The sequence below is a fragment of the Poecilia formosa genome, unplaced genomic scaffold (genome assembly GCF_000485575.1).
Source record: "Poecilia formosa unplaced genomic scaffold, Poecilia_formosa-5.1.2 Scaffold136, whole genome shotgun sequence".
In the NCBI taxonomy this organism is placed as follows: Eukaryota; Metazoa; Chordata; class Actinopteri; order Cyprinodontiformes; family Poeciliidae; genus Poecilia; species Poecilia formosa.
In genome coordinates, this window is record NW_006800075.1 from 1,258,701 (window position 1) to 1,276,099 (window position 17,399).

Consider the following 17,399-nt stretch of genomic DNA (forward strand, 5'->3'; position numbering starts at 1 on the left):
AAGTTTAAAGCACTTGCCTTCATATCCAGGCTCATTTTAATAGCTTAGATTTATTTCAGCAATCACTTTCTTACATTAAGTGGGTTGATAGATTTCGCTTTGAGAAATATCAAAGTGAAATTTTAACTTCATTCTGCAGTCAAATTTTGTTGTAAATGCAATAAAAGCCTATCTACAAAAGTTTAATTATGAAACACTAATTTTGTATTTCCTCCTGAAATTTGACTTATTTCCTGTTTTTCCTCCTTTTTTGTCACGTTTAGACCCTAAACTTCTCATACTCCCATCCACAAAATTTTCAGTTTCCCACTTCTGCTTCGTTTTTCCCAGTTCTTAATCCAAAGCTTTTATTCTTTTACCTCAAGTCAGCTTCAGTCAACTTCCTTTCCGAGCAGTCTCCCATCACTTCCAGCTCTCTCCTTCTCCTGCTGCCCTCCCTGTGTATATTTTTTTTTGCCCCCGAGGTTTTCTGTGTGTAGTTAAGTGGCACAAGCATGGAGAGTTAGTGAGGCAGTAAAAAGGATGATCTAGAGGCCTTTCTGTGGCACTCACCCCTCTCATTTATCCTGTTAGCTCTCAACAGCCCTGGAGCTCGGAAAAACATTAGCCCCCTTTCCCGAAAAAGGCGTTTTAATTCAAATGCATCTATGTGTGTATTTGTGTAGCTTTTGTGTTTCACTTTGAGTGTTTGCGTTCTCGTCCCAGCCTTCTACCAACAACAGTAAGAACAGTATAGTGAGCGCCATCAATGCCCTGAAAGACACCAACATGGCAGCCAACGCCCAGATGGTACAGTAGGCCGCCGCAGTGCCAGTTCCTGCCTCTCTCCTCCCCCCTCCACCTCCAAGTTGTTGCATAGTTGCCCGATTTATTTTTTCTTGCCTCATCCTCCATCATCATGCTTGTCATCCTTCATCTATGTTCCAGGAGATGTTGCTTTGTATCATTCCCCACCCCAGCAGTGCCAACTTGAAGCCATAAAACCTCCCAAAGGTGCACAAGTGTTACTGAGATCGATGAGCATTAAAGACCTTTGGGAATCCTTCAAAATTATAAAATCATTATTTTAAATCTCAGGCAGCGCATGTGCACCCGTTTAGTTTTACACACAATAAATTGGAATATCATTGAAGAGTCGGTGTCTTTCACTTATTTCAATTTAAGGAGTGAAACTTGTTAAAGTTTTGTTAATTTAGATTATTGTAATTTAAAGTCAGTCAAAACCACAATATTAGCTTATCAGAAAATGTAAATATTCAGTTTTTTAATATAGCGCCAATTCACAATAAATGCCGTCTCAAGGCACTTTACAAAAAATAATTTCAATTCAAATTTTTCCTAGTCATCAAGCAGTAGAGTATGCTCAATGAATTATTGAAAATAGTTGAGAAAGTTTCTAAGGAAACCCAGTGGATTGCTTTTTATATTGCATAGGAATATACTGAATATTTGTAAGCAGTTACTGACATTCTCAACAAGGATGCCAAGTCACAAAAGTTCATATCTATGTGAACTGGCTCCCACCACAATGAATTCAAAGCATATTAATAGAAAGCTGAGTGGAAGGAAAAAGTTTCTGGACTGCAAAGCCTGGAGTAGATTTACAAGATGATTGTGGCATATATTGTGATATAAATAAAATGGGTGACTAAAAGCTATTCAAAAAGCCTTTTTAATAGATTGTGAAGCTGAGGTAAGGGCTTCTCCACACACAGACGTATCCAGGATGGGCAAGAAGTGTAACTTTTATTGTGTTAAATTATTCCTGAGGCAGAGACAGTTTGATTTTACCTGGGCTAAGATGACAAATGAGTGGGCAGTAGCTTGGTGACCCAAAGTCGTCTTTTCAGGGGAAAGTAAATAATACATTTCATTTGGAAATAAATGAAAAGTGAAGAAGAACTGAATCAAAGTTCCTTTAGGTCCAGCATGAAGTTTCCTCAGTCATCAATGCTTTGAGTTGCCATGTTGGCGTGAAAAGGCCATTGCAAAAGATGCATAATATTGGAAAGTTTAGTGATAGGAAAAACTCATCTAACATTATTGTTAAGAGGAAGATGAGAGATAGCAGACAAATTCAGTAAGTATTTTGTGAAAGGGGCTGTATTTAAATATTGAGTGTAAATACTGTACAATACAATATTCTTCTTAAACTAAATTCAAAATCAAATGAATACACAAAACAAGATGGCCGCCTTGGGCAGGGTGACGTCACTTTAAACCATGGTGGGGGAAAAATCCAGATTTTCAAAAACTTTAATCTTCAAAATCCACATTTCTATGTTAAAATCTTTTTTATAGGTTTTATGTTTGGTTTCACGATCATCAAAATTACCAGAGACAAACACTTTAAATAAATTTGCTTCTAATTTATTTGCATAATGAATGAGTTTCACTTTTTGAATTGAATTAATGAAATAAACCAGCTTATCAATCATATTTTCCTTTCCCAGTTTCATCTGTATATAAAGCATGGGCTTGTTGGTTGGACTATTTACCGCTCACATCATGCAGCTAGCAGTTGAAGCATCAGACAGTTTTTTTATTCTGTTTCTCCAGATCCTTTGTATAAACTTTTAACATCCCAAACCCAACTAGATATGCTTTTGGCCTTTTTTCCATTTCAACCATCTATTCCAACATCTTTCTTTTTGCTCTGATTTTCTTTAGCGAATGTTTCCTCACTTTTCCTTCATTAACATTCTTACTGACTTGCTGGTTCTACTGCCTTCATCATGCTCTTGCAGCATGCAGTGAATGGTGTGTTGCAGTGCTGTGGTTTGGATTAGGTAGTTTGCTTCAAAGGTGCTTCACAACTGGTGCAACAGGGCCCCAAGTTGTATTATATGTGTGCAATTTACAACTTCTACATTTCAAATGTATTCAGGTTTGCAGCCTAAAATTGTTAGATTTGTTTCTGTAGCTAAAGGAGTTTCAGTCTTTGACTTGAGTCAAGCCAACGTGGTGGAAGTGGTGATTTATTTTTTATTTGAAGGAGATTTAATGAATCAGAATTCTACCCAGGAATTTATGGAAACCCAACAGTGCTGGAAACGCTTATGAGAAAAACTAAAATGCTGCCAGCATTCAGAGAGAATGTTGCAATCGTTCACTTATATTTACATCACCAGTTATCCGTGTTTCGTTCTGTAAAACATAGTGAATGGAAGAAGCTAAAAGTCTTTTGTTGTTTTTTTTAACACAAACACAAGGATGTATCTGTGCTGCAATAATGTCACAAAATGTTGTTTTAAAGACCCTAAAACATTTATTCAGGCTAATGTTACACATGTTGTGGTTGAAACAGATGTCAAATTGTAGATGTTGTCAGAAATCAGCTGAAGTCAAACACCACTGCCTTCATGTGGCTCAGGCCAGGTGTTAATAATTAAGTGATCCTTAGTTGTATTGAAAAGGGGCCAATAGAGATAAAATGGAGTAAAATTAACCTCATGTCCTCATAAACCACTGGGGTTTCTTGAACAGAACGGTTGCTAACTCATCATCTTCGTATGAACTTTGCCGTTGGTCCTTCCCCAGAATCCAAGATTTTTTTTTTTTTTTTTTTTTATTTAGAGATTAAAAACTCTTTTCTACAAGAGAAAGATTTCAGTTTATGCTTACAGTGAAAGACCCCTGTTTCTGTGTAAAGGATCTTTTTGATCCGAGATGGACTTAAAGTTTTATCACAATGTTTTGTGGTACTGTTATGATCATGGTAAAAGTGAGTTTATTACTCCTTGTGTTGCTGTGACTGTATGGAAGAGCAATCTTAGCCCCTCAAACACAAACACTGCTCTTGAAAAACAATCCCCGTTATTGTTGCGCTGCTTTTGGACACTGCTTGCATAAAAAAGTGTGATTTGTTTGACTAAACTGCACTCAGCTACTGCATTTAATCATATCAGTGTATTTGATAGTGATATTGAACAATCAGTGGAGAAAATAATAATTCTGACAAGAAGACAGCAACAACAACTACAATGTTTTGGGATTTTTAACATAATTTATGGAAATTAAATCAAAATTCTTATGAAAAAAAATAGCACCATAAATGATAAACGATACAGTAAATGACCAACCCCAGTCAGAAGTCTTCCTATACCTTTTTTTTTTTTTTTTTTTAACGATAATGGCGGATGTCCTGTTGCTGATTGAAAGCTTCAAATGTAAACTGTATATCTCACCAGCTTCTTGTTCTCATTGAAAATTATTTCCAAATCTTTGTTTATTTTTGTGGAACCTGTAACCACTTGAACAATAAGTCATCGCTGTTTCAACCTGAGAATCCGGCAGAGGTCACGCCGCTGTGACGACCTCAGTTGGCGAGTCAGGGGTGTAACGGAGATGCTTTTGTGAAAGTGGCTCACAAATTTTCAGCATAAGGATAAAATGTACATGTATACATATTTGGCAGTGGATTCAGATATCTGTAATTTTACCAACCTAAACCATCTGTCACTCTAAAAATGCCCTGTAGGCTGTGGATGTGTTGCGGAGGTAAAGTAGTTGGGGCCGGTTCAAACCCAGTTGAAACGCACCGTTTCAGAGCAAAAATATGCCAGACTGACTGTTCTATTCTGCTCTGCAGGAATCTCAGAGCACAGTGGTGCACAACCCTCCTGATGGAGTCAAGGTAATACTTTAGTTGTGTTGGGTGGGAACACGGCCCCGCCCTGGTTGACTCGCTCTTGGATCTTTCCTGCGTTGGTTTCAGCATCTGTCTGTCCCTCTTCTCGGTCCTCAGGGATCAACAGAGAGCAACGCCACAAACGATGAGGAGGAAATGAAAGGTAGGAAAGGTACTCAAGTGTTTTATTCCCTTTTCCCTGTTTTCATTCACTGTCTCTTTCTTTCTCCCTTTTAGTGAAGTGTGTGTATTTGACTGTAGTGATCGGCAAGTGTGTTGCGGTCCTAAGCGTGCCTGTCGTATGTGTGTGTTTGTAATTATTGTGTGTTTGGCTACATCTAGCGGACAGTTCGGCGCTGAGTCAGAGCAGCGCCGCTGAGGAGATGCCCCCTCTTCTGCCCTCACCTCAAAGCTCACCTGCCAGTAAGTTTATCTATGGCAAAGAGAAGCTATATGGTTGCCCCCTGTCCCCCCTGAAAGGACCCAACACCCACTCCTCCCACTCTCACCTCGGTTTCTTGTAGCACTGGCAATGACGTCTTCCATGTTTGAGCTCTGCTCACACCCCGATCTACCAAGCTTTACTTTTTTATAGGGTTCCCACTGGTTTTTGAACGTTTCTGGACTCAATCAGATTCTGATGTCAGAGAATTTAATCTTTTAGTTTATTGCAACTTGGATTCCCCCCTCACTGCTATTACCGTTTTTTCTGTAAAACAGGAAAACCTCAGCTTCCTTTTCCTTGCATACATGCGGTGAAGTTAGCATAAATAATGTATTAATATTAAAGAGCACCTGTTTTTGCCAAATCTACATTTTACACATTTTTGTCCTCCAGTTTGGGTCTCAACTGCTTCTAAAATCAGCCCAAGTGCTTAAAAAGAAACACCCACCCTGTTTTTTTTTTTTCTGTAAAATGAGCCATTTCAAAAACTTCCCGATTGTAAAGTCACAGTTGACGGGCACAGCGCTGTTACCAAGCAACCCCAGCCAAAGCCAGCCCATTGCCTACCTGAGCGAAATCCCAATGTTTGGTCAGTTGGTTTTTCCACTGTATGAGCTGTACAATGGCTGCTGGAAAAAAACAAGTGTTTTGTTGTTGACTTGCCATCCAGAAACCACTTGCTGCATTCTTGTTGGTTGTGTGGGAGGCTCTACTTCTGCTTTTCAAATATATATAGTTGTACAATTGCAGCAATTTTTTCATGCAAGTGAAAATGTTGAGTTGGGGGCGTGGCCAGCAGAAACTTATTTGAATTTAAAATATCGAGATGCCATAAAGCAGCTCATTCTGAAAGGAGCTGAAAATAGCCAGAACTGGCCAGATTCAAATCTCATAATCTAAGAATGATTTTGTGAAAAAAAAAAATGTAATGAACATGTTTTGTATAACCTACAGACCTGTTATAACAGGTTAAGGTACTACAATAGGTCATCTTTAGCAGAAAAAGGATTTTTTTGTGTGTGTGTGTTTTTCTCCTCTTTTAGAAACCTTTCTTCCTAAAAATTATTCTTGAGTAGCTGGTCTATCAAAATACAAAGTACTATGTCATCTTTCTAGATTTTAGTATGTTTAAATTTGGCTGAGCTGAATAATTTTTTTTTATTTGAAAAAGTTGAACTACACCATGTAAGAAAACAGATTTTCAGAAGCCAAAAAAATAATAAAATACACGTATGTTAAGCTCAGATTATACAAAATCCCTAGTGTGTTATATATTGATGATTATGGCTTACAGCTCTTGAAGACCCAGTTTATGTCATCAGAAAATTTAAATAAGAATGGCTTCATAATGCTTAAATGTCAGTCCAATGAAAAGCAGGTTCACCTACTGTACAGTGAATGCATTCAGTACTTGGTCAGGGCTCCTTTTGCATGAGTTACTGCATCACTACAGCGTGGTCCTGCTGCTTTTTGCTCTGGTGTCCAAATTTCTTGGCAGACCACTGCTCTGACTTTGGACTTGATAAAACATGGTGGACTAAGACCAGCAGATACCTCAAGCTCTTAAATGGTCTTTGCTCACAATTCCTTCAAGGCTCCAGTTTTCCCTGTTGCCTACATACCTTTTTCACTATCCCATTTTTTTCTTACACTCAACTTTCCAATAAAATGCTTGGATGCATCCGTCTCAACAGGCAGCTTCTTTTGCATCAACCTTTTTGTGGCTTGCCCTCTGTGGAGGGTGTCGGTGGTTGTCCGCTGGGCAGCTCTAATCCAAGTTGAAATAAACTGGTTCATTTCGAAGAATTTCCCATTTAAAACGCTTTAGTTTTTGTCATTAATGCATTCCTTTTATTGAAAAGTACCAAAGAGCAGGGCTACTTTGACTATTTAAAGCAAAAGCAATGCACCAACTTTAAGAAAAAAAATAAAAATAAAAAAACTTGTACATCTCTGATTTTTGGCCACTGTGGGAACCTTGAAGTGTGTGTGTGTGTGTGTGTGTGTGTGTGTGTGTGTGTGTGTGTGTGTGTGTGTTTCCTGGTGACCACTGCATATGTCCTCCTGTCCTCCGGTGGAGGTCCAGCTTACTTTGCAGCTGAGCATCCCAAACCGGCCCACTGCCCATCTGACTCTCCTGGAACCCTGCACAGCAGAGCATCATGTTTCTCTTTGTGCTCACACAGTCTCCCCTCTGTTCTTATTTACATGTTTTGCTCCGTTAAGATTCCTTCTCTTCATGTTCCCTCCTCTCTACTCTGAATCTTTCCATACTTTTTTCTGTAGTGCTCTTCTTCCTTCTGTCGAGCGAACACCCAAATGTTTTCCTTGCTATTACTCCTCAGTCGTATTTTCCATTTCTGTCTTCTTACTATAATATGGTGACTCCCTTTAGGCATAGCTGAAGCTAGTAAAAAGCAATGGCTTCGATCTCTTCTGCATTTGATGCTACCGCTCATCAGAGAAAGCTCCGTTAATCCATACGAACATTATGAGTAGTCACAAACATCACAATTAGAGCTGTATGGACCCTGCTTCCTGCCATCATCTCATGTTACCCATCTGAATGTTTCTCATCAACTTGAGTTGGAGGTTTACTTCCTACCAGTTGTACTGGAAACCAGCCCTACATCTACATTTCCCCCTCAGTTTTTTTTATTTTTTTATTTTGCTGCATGAAGTGTGTGTGCACGTTGCTTTTCATCTTCCCTGTTGTCCATCAACATGTATGTTTCACCATCCATTGTGTGTTTCAGTTCCACCGCATGATGTAAAGCGCATGGCATGGAACAGCACGGGCAACAGCTCCTGCCCCGACTCTGACCAATCACAGTCCTCCATCCCCTCTGCTCCACTAGGGGGCAGCACTGTCGCTACTAAAAGCAACACTAAGCTGAGTAAGAGCACCTCTCTCTAACCGCCTAACCCAGCTACACCTGCCTTCTGTTCTCAGTAGCTGCTTCCTCTCTGAAGTGCAGTAATGAAGTACTAACACCCCTTAGTGTCATGTTCTTTTGCTTTATTTTTGTTTGTTGTGTTATGACTTGGAATTATTGGATTTCTGAGATTCTTTAATCAAACCCCCCCCCGCCTCCTGAGTGATAACTTGTAATTTTTTTTAAACTATAAAAACAAAGAATATATACAGCGTCACAAAAAATTATTCGCATCCTTGCATTTGTTCTAGGGCTGCAAATAATGATTATTTTAGTAATCGATTATTCTGATGATAAATCGGATTTTTAAAAATTGTCCCATAATGTAGATTTTTCAATAAAGCCTTGTATACAATAATATAATACATTAAAAGATGCTTATAAACAATTCAGTTAATTTTTTTAGTAAGAAGATGCATATTTCATTGCCTAGATTAAATATATATGCTAATCTGATTAGTTTTTAGGCTAACTGATTAATATTTGAATAAAAAAAAGCTGCTTAATAGATTTTATTTTTTTATTATTTTTACAGAATTTGAACCAGGTAAAGCTAAAACCACACCACTTGAGAAGTTCTGGTTAGAAAATATTTACAGACAGATCTTTTTATATATAAAATGTGTGTAGTTTTTTGGACAGTTTTGGCTTTACTTTTCTGTGCTGTTCTTTTAGCAAATTGCCTTTTTTTGAGTCTATGTACTCTAGTTAACAATTAATAGATTATTAACTTAATCATTTCTGCCCTAATTTGTTTTCCAGTTTTTCTTTAAATGGTAGGATAGATCAGGAGACAGACAGATGGATTAGGGTTTCGTCTGCAGTAATGCTCTGCTTCGGTCTCTTGCCGCAAACCAAAAAGCAAAACTCTGCATTTATGGTCCAACCCTCAGCTGTAGTCGTGGGACATGAATCATAGCTTTCGCCGTAGGGTGGCTGGACTCAGCCTTAGAGATGGGGTGAGGGAAATCTGTCATTAGGTGAGAGCTTAAAGTAGAGCTACTACTTCGCCACATTAAAAGAATAGGTTAAGGTGGCTCAGGTATCTGATCAGGATCCCCCCCACCCCAACAGCTGGAGGTCTCCTTGTGGAGGTTTTCTGGGCACATTCAACTGAGATGAGACCCAAGAGAAGACTCAGAACTTGCTGGAGGGGCTGTAAATCTCTTCTGGCCTGGGATCGCCTTCGGACCCCCTAGAATGAGCTTGAGGATATTGAGGGGTTCCCTTCTGGACCTGTTGCCCCAGCAAACTGATTTGGGTTGAGGGAAAGACAATGGATGGATTCAAATCTACACAAAATAGACTTTTTTTTCTAAATCTCTAAAGAAATGTAAACGTTTCAAAACAATAAACAAGTGTTCATTCCCTTTGATGGTGTAAGCTCAAGTGCTTCCTGTTTCTCCGGACTACTCTTCAGTTGCTTCTGCAACTTGTCTGAAGTCCACTTGTGGTAAATTCAGTTGATTGAGAAGATCTTGGAATGAACTTCCAAGATATGACTTGACATATCTCATCGAGAGTTGATAATTTTACTGTGAACCAATTGCTTTAATATTGCTTGTAACTAATGTCCAACGGTTAAAGGTTATCGGTCATTAAGATGCACCTCTATGGTAAAGTGGACAGATGAGCATTGTAGAGAATCTTTATTTTGCAGAAACACACCTTAAATGTTTTCAGATCATGAGAAAAATGTTTGGACTAGTAGAAACTTTTAGTCTGAATGACGAGCTTAGTCTCTGGGGCAGGAGGACACACGTGACGAGACACTGCTTGTCATGTGGATTACGCCATGTCACCTGTGAAGCATGTTGATGGTAGAATCATGCTGAGGGGATGTTTTTCTACTTGCATTCCAACATGGTTTTCAGTGATTTTTGGAAGCTGGATTCCTATGCATTGTTAAAGTCTGGAGCTTGCTTTCATCATTTTCCAGGTACAAATAGTTTGGGGGGCAGGGAAGGAATGAAGCTGCATTTGTGGAAGTGTTTGGTTTCCTCCACTTTTTCTTCTTCCATTTTGTAAAGGCTGCAAATCTAATAATGGCAATCAATACAGTGGAGTTCAGTTGATTTTTATTTGCATGCCTTGTCTTGTCTTAGATTTTACCATTGCAGGCAACAGTATTTTTGCTTTTTTGAGTCATTAACTCAATGCACACTCATTTCAAACACACTCAAACTGGAATATGTTACTACTATTTTGGTTTCTTGTGCTGAAATACATGACAAGTCTTTGTTCCACTGTGTTCCATATGTGGTGAAATAAACCTTATGTTTCTGCCAAAGTCTTTGGGTATTTAATGCATTTCTCTTCTAACAGCTGTTTAGCTCTAATTAGCAAACATGCACAGTATGAAAAAAGTTTGGTTGGGAAATCAGTGGTTACTTAGGGCAAATTTAATTCCGTAAGAAATAGTTCTTGGTTGTTTTGAAACTGGCTTCGCCGCGAGAATTCACGGAATTTACGAGTTGAAAATTCGAATTTACGAGCATTTCTGCTCGTAAAATTGTTTTTATGGACAAATACACTCATACATATGTATCCTTTCATTCTTATTTGTGAAATGAATGCTAATGGATGTAGTTTGTAGTGTACAACGGTTGAGCACATACATTTACCTCCGATAATTTACCTCCAATCATACGTTACATCCGATTATACGTTGACGCAACGTCAACGTATGATTCAGCGCTCAATGAGGCGTCTATTATCTATGTCATGCTAATGCTAACTAGGCGCTTACTTGCCGTTGCTAGCTAGCTTTTTTTTTTTTTTGCGTCTGATGGACCTTCATGGGTAAGTTCAAGTTTATCGTTAGTTGACTGGACGAAGTTCGTACATCGTGAAGCTATAAACATTAAATTCCACTCGTAAATATTCTTAATTTTGAGTTATCTAAATTAAGATAACTCTTAATTTAGATAACTCAAATTATCTGGAGTTATCTGGAGCACTCTGAAGCAGCGTGTGCTCCAGAGTGTCGCACTGAAGGCAAGTACTGTGTCGTAGTTTTGTTTGACGTTTCTATTTCAATGTAATCTAAGTTAGCATGCCGCCTTAGAAATAATATACCGTAAGCGGGGATTTAAAGAAGTTATATTTTCATTCTAGGTTCTTTTAATGTTATATTTGGAACGACGCGCTGTTCCGTCGTTCCTTCTGATATGTTTGGATGTCAAGATTCAAAAACGCTTCGTTGAAGCTCGGAATCAAAGCTGACAATCTGACTCTTGAGCTGAGCTGTTCTTGTCAGCTGAGGCGTTTACAGGCAGAAATGAGGCAGCGTGTGCTCCAGAGTGTCGCACTGAAGGCGAGAAATTGAGCAACTTACCATAATGTGGTCAAGCTGCAGTGAAGAAGCTGCTGCTTTGGCGTGACGGGTGTAGGATGAAGTTAAACATCTAATTCTCCATGTGGCTTATAATCATCCTCCACCTATTTTGTATTTCTTCTCCTTTTCTGCAGCCCGTAAACAGGAGATCATCAAGATAACGGAACAGCTGATTGAAGCGATCAACAATGGAGATTTTGAAGCCTACACGTGAGTGCTGCAGTTTCTTTAAGCCATGGGAAATACTTTCCTAACTGCAAATACTTTTATTGGCTGAATGTGCAAAGTAACCGCTGTTTGTGATAAATAAGATGGCTTTGAAAGTGATTTCTTGAAAAATTTGACTTTTCTGGAGGATTTTTATCTCACCTCTTCCTTCGTGACAAACATCTTGAACACTGTAAAACTCAGTTTTATTTTTATGTCCTGCTGAAATCATGGTGTTCTAATCGGCAAAGACTTCCAGTTAACATTTTGTTTACTTTCTGCCACCTCCTTTACCACTCCTATCAAATTTTTATTAGCTGTTGTTAAAAACAAGTGTGATGGCTGCAGTGTCATGCTGATTTTTTTATACATATATAAAACCAAACATTAGTAGACTTTGATGTTTACTTGGGAAGGGCTGGGCAATATGGCTGAAAAACATCACGATATTAGTATAAAAAATTACTTATTAATTGTTTTGTTTTTAATATCTGGAATACTGCCAAACCAGCGGTGAGATCTTTCTGATTTTATACAGTTTTCACTCCACTCTGTTATTTATTTTTACGCAGTTATGAGGCACAGTGGCAAAACCTGAAACTGCTGTCGCATCAGTAATTTAGCAGGTTGTTGCTAGGTAACCAGTGAGTGAGTGAGTTGATGCTACAAACCTTAGCTTAGCAGTTGACCATGAGAGATTGAGCAGCAGAAGTCTTCTCTGCCTACATTTCCCACAATGCTGTGTGGTTCTAGATCAAAGTTTAGTGAAATTATTGAATATTCTGTTATCTAATGATAATTGATCACGTCTATCGTGATATATATTATTGATTCCATATGCTTGGGATAATAGCAGTTTTCTGTACAAGCTTCAGTTCAAAGCAGTCCCAGGGCATCACAGAGCCACTGCTGTGCTTCACTCTTCCTCCTCCAGACATACTGCTGCTAAATCTCCCTGAATAATTTTGGTTTTGATTTGTTGCTACAAAAAAACAGAATGCCAAACTCTATTTTGACTCATTTTAGTAGTTTTGCGCAAATCTGTGCTATTTGATTACAATTTGTTGCTTTTCAGTAATTATTGCTGCACGTCTTGCAGCTTAAGTATGAAGTACCTGTTGAGCTTTTGACCTCCTGCATAATGAGGTTTGTTTTTACAAAGATTTTTATTCACAAGAATGAATTGTTTTGACTGCAGTGAGACTTGGTGTTGAATTTAGCTGAAATACTGAATATTTCATTACATGAACTGATCCTCTGTAATCAGTTTATTCCAAACACCTGAACTATTTAGATTTTTGCACTTAAAGCTCATTTTCAGTGCGTGTCGAGTAATTTTAGTTGTAGCTGTTGTCTTTGTTTTGTGACTTTGATATTCAACCTTTGACCTTTTTTCTTTAGGAGGATTTGCGATCCTGGACTCACCTCTTTTGAACCCGAAGCTTTGGGAAACCTGGTGGAAGGCATGGACTTCCACAAGTTTTACTTTGAAAACTGTGAGTGTCTTCCAGACTTGCAGGATGTATATGTTATTTTCCTGTAGATTACATTTTACTTCTAAAATATTTAGTTTATTCCCAGTACGTGATGTAAAGTTCAGGTTTTGATCAGCCAGAGTCGTGAATCATGTCCTGCAAAACCGTCATCACATTGGTGTTTTATTTGTCCAGTGCTGAGTAAGAACAACAAGCCCGTGCACACCACCCTGCTGAACCCACACGTCCACCTCATCGGCGAGGACGCCGCGTGCATCGCCTACATCCGGCTCACGCAGTTCGTGGACTCCACGGGCCGCCCTCGTTCCAGCCAGTCAGAGGAGACCCGGGTGTGGCACCGCCGTGACGGAAAGTGGCTCAACGTTCACTTCCACTGCTCAGGAGCACCGGCTGCACCACTGCAGTGATCAGGTACAAACTGTGCAGTTTCAGTGAAGTTTGGCTTAAAATTTATACGTTGATGAAATTTGGAGATTTTTTTGTTGTTGTTGTTCATTTAATGTTTTGTTCTTGGATCAGTGATGTGTGTAGAGTTTGTGAGAGAGACATTTCAAAACATAAAATTGTGTTTTATTTTAGTTTACCTTGTTCCTGGTGTAGAAAGCAGAACACTATCACGAGATGTAATAAATGGGGGTGCAACGATTTATCGGCCAGCCGATCTATCGGTGCTGATTTCCTTAACTTTTGGAGATCTGTGATCAGCCGATTTTTACATGTGAAGCCGATCTTATCCACCGATGTTATGAGCCTTGGCAAAGGTCTAAAAATCAACCACTGTGCTTTTCTTTTCTCCTGTGAGAGACGTTTGACTGACAACCAGGTCATGTCTGCACATTTACAGTTGACAACAGTCACCCCATCGTTGCCAATTCAGCAACTTTCTTGATATATTGAGCAACATTTCAGACAAAAAATGGTATTGACTAAAATTGGAATCAGTAAGTTAGGCTTTTTAAAAGATCAGTAATCAGCAATCAGTCAACCCCTAGTAATAAATTATATAAATAGTGAATTGAAACTCTTTTTTTTTTAGTTAATTTGTATTGTTTTTATCTTCAAATTATGATTTTGGAAAAGTTTGAAAATTACCTTAGTGCTTGAATTTTACTGTGTGAAAAACGTACAAACCCTGTTATTAGACTTCATACAAGATTTGTGAACATCTCTGCAGTTGCCATAATTTTCTCATTTGCTTCACTCAGTATAGATCGTTATTATTATTAATGTTTTACAAAGTATTTTTTGGAAACACTTTATTTAATGTAAAGTGACAGTCATAAATTTGACATAACACATCATGAACATGAAGGAGTTTTTATGGAAGTGTAAATAATGCAACTTTTAATGAAAAGTTCCTTTTAAAAAATGGCATTAAAAGTCCCAACTTATTTGGTAAATAATGACTTTTAAAGCAACTTTGCATTGAAAGTGTCATTTACCGAATGACACTTCGATGACAACAGTCATAAACATTCATAAAAACTCCTTCATGCTCATCATGTCAGTCTTCAAATAAAGTTTTACCTTTTTGTTTTCATCTAAACGCTCTTCCTCTCTCCCTCAGCGGTCCTGAGGCTCCGGTCCTCTGGAGCGAGTTTATTGGGGGGCAGTTTTTTTCAGCGAGCGTGTTTTCAGAGGCACGTCCTCTGCGTGGATTGGATAGTGCCAGGAAGCCCGGCCGGGCCAGAACGCATCCCTCTCCACGTCACCAACCAACCCCGACCCTCCTTTGACCTGCTGGGGGCCGGCTGAACACGAGAACCCCGCCTCCGCAACCCCGACCCCTCCATGAGATGATGATGCATGCATCTGGCGCCTGACTGGAGGGTGCATCTTTGCCCTCTTGTCCCTCCCCTGGCAGCCATCTTTTTTCTGCCTGCGCGAGATGACATGTCCTTGGGGAGGAGAGGATATACAGTTGAACTTGTGACAGTTTATGAGTATGAGTTATGAATATACTGTGTAAATTTATGGCTAGATGTACCAGAAACCACCAAAACCCAACCAAGCATTTATCTTTATCTGGGGAAAGCAAAAGGGAGGAGTGGAGGGGGAGTGCTTAGATTTTGTACACATTTAGGGATTACCAGGTTGGAAGTGTTGTCCTCGCTACCTGGGTGTTGACATGAAGGGAAATCTTTCCTCAACTGAATTAAAGAGGGAAAGAAAAGAGAAAAAAAGAAGAAAAAAAAAACAATCAGGTTCGCTCTGAGAACTTGACGACGAGAGAAACTTGATATCAAAAACACGAAGCACCAAAGTGTAGAACTTTAGTGTAGGCTTTCTACGTGTTTGTGTTTTCGTTCGTGTTCTTGTTTTTTCCGACGGATCGGAAGTCGTTGTTGTTCGTGGGATCGGGGAACGTTAGCGGAGGGGGGCGTCTGAACTAAAGTCGACGTGTTTCGTTGTGTTTTTTAGCGTCCTGATCCATTTGTGTTCTCGTGAACAACAGGAGCCATTATCCGTGTGTTTTTCCTTCCTTTTTTTTTTTTTCCCGCTCTGACTGACTATAATTGAGGCTCCTTTTTTTAAAAAAGCAGCTGAGAACTTTTTGCTCTTTTTTTTTCCAGTTAGGATTTTATCGTGCACATTGGAAGCTAGCCGCGTTTCGTCGTGTGTCTATATGCAGTTGAGGGAGGAAGAGGAGCAGGAGGCCCGTACCATGAAAAGCCGCCGCCTGCGTTTTGCATGTTTGCTCGCTGCCTCTCCCTCGTTAACCTCTTTTAACCCGTTACTCTGCTTTCTGCAAGGGCCTGGTTTGTTTATAATCACTGTGTAAATACAGTGTATGTATAGATATATGTAGAAAAGTGTAATATATGTACATGTATCTAAGAGACACTCATCCTGTGCATTTAGGGGAATGGACCCCCTTCCCTCTGTAACCCCACTCTAGTTTAGGTGAAGCTTGTTCCTCTATTCGTAGCTCTCAACCCTGAAACATTTGAGGTATTGATTGCTCTAAAATAAACAAATCAATGCCCTCCTGTAGGCGCTCCCATGGCCGTACGACTGTTTATGAAGAAAGGGAATAAAAACAAACGCCAAGATGGAAGTAATCCCCCCTCTCTCCCTCTCTCTCTTTCTCAGCAACACTCCAAGAACTATTTTTAAAGATACTAGTGTCCTTAACTCCTGGTCCCACGATGCTGTGAGCCGTCTTTTCATATCATATGCACCCACGCACTCCGGGCGGTGTGTTTTTAGGCTTTGTAACATATCTGCACCGCTGCTGTGACTGGCGCCGCCCTCGTCGTGCTGCTTTAGGTGTCCTCCCTCTTGATATCTCCATTTGACAGATTGACTGACCCCTGACCTCTCCCCTCTGCTCTTGAAACGATTCTTTGTTCCTTTCTCTGTTGTTCCCGTGTTACTGGTTTTAAGTTTTTATTATTATTATATTATTATTATTATTAATGTTGCTGTTGTCGGTTGGTTATTTTTTGCCAATCTGCCAAGCTGGAGTTCTGCACTCTCCCTCACAAACATGTAGAGAAAAAAAAAAGAAGAAAAAAGGGAAGAGGAAGTAAAAACAACAAAAACTTCTTAAGGGATATTGATCAGGACTTAATTATTTATCAGTGTAATCAACCCTTGGTGGTTTTATATGGCGCCTGCTGGGAGGAGAAACGTGCGGGTTGCGACACCTAGTTATTTGCATGTTTCAGTTACACATTTCTATCACAAAATATGGATGGAACTAGTGTCAATATATGATATTTGCATCTTTTGAAATTCCATCCACCCAGAATGTTGAACAAGTGATATGAAAATATAAAACATGATTTTACAAAAAAGGATAAAAAAAATAAAAGATTCAGGCGCCGTAGCTTGGTATGAGGCCCTCGATGTTTTCCCTGCGTTGTAATGATATATTATCGGGCTGCGCTTCTCCCCTCTCCCCCTGCCGGCCTTCACACGAACGCTGGATTTATATTTTTCTTGCTTTGTTTTATTTTGCATGATCACAGTGTACAATAAAATACAACCATAAATTGCCGACTATCAAGTGTTTGTCTGAGTGTTAGTTGGTCTTCATCATAGCTTTGTTATTCTTCAAACTTGGATCTTGGAAGTATTTAATAAAAATACTATTTCAGCACTGCTTTGCCTCACCCGAGTTGTTCGTTTCTTCTGTTCTGCTGAATTGTTCCTGACTTCCTCTCGGTTCAATCCTCCTGCAGAAAACAGTTTTCAAACCATCAATGTTTCAGTTTTGATTGAAGGTTTTGAACCCAGTGTTTGTTCTGCTAAGACACGTTTAATTTTAACCTCACAGGATGAATTACTGATGCTTCAAATCAAATTACAAAATGATCAATATTTAAATTTGAAAATTAAAATG

The 17,399-nt window shown here is 39.2% G+C and overlaps 1 protein-coding gene across 10 annotated transcripts in view; it reads left to right on the top strand.

Annotated features, from left to right (window-relative positions):
• The window catches only part of LOC103145144 (calcium/calmodulin-dependent protein kinase type II subunit gamma-like), a 64,695-nt gene extending 47,826 nt beyond the window's left edge, over window positions 1–16,869 (top strand). For all 10 annotated transcript variants that reach the window (XM_016676595.1, XM_016676596.1, XM_016676597.1 and 7 more), the window contains 4 exons: window positions 11,483–11,558; window positions 12,957–13,051; window positions 13,226–13,462; window positions 14,619–16,869. In XM_016676595.1, coding sequence (XP_016532081.1) covers window positions 11,483–11,558; window positions 12,957–13,051; window positions 13,226–13,458 — 404 coding nt within the window. In that variant the 3' untranslated portion in view covers window positions 13,459–13,462; window positions 14,619–16,869. The remainder of the gene's footprint in view (window positions 1–11,482; window positions 11,559–12,956; window positions 13,052–13,225; window positions 13,463–14,618) is intronic.
• Window positions 16,870–17,399: the final 530 nt, after the last annotated feature.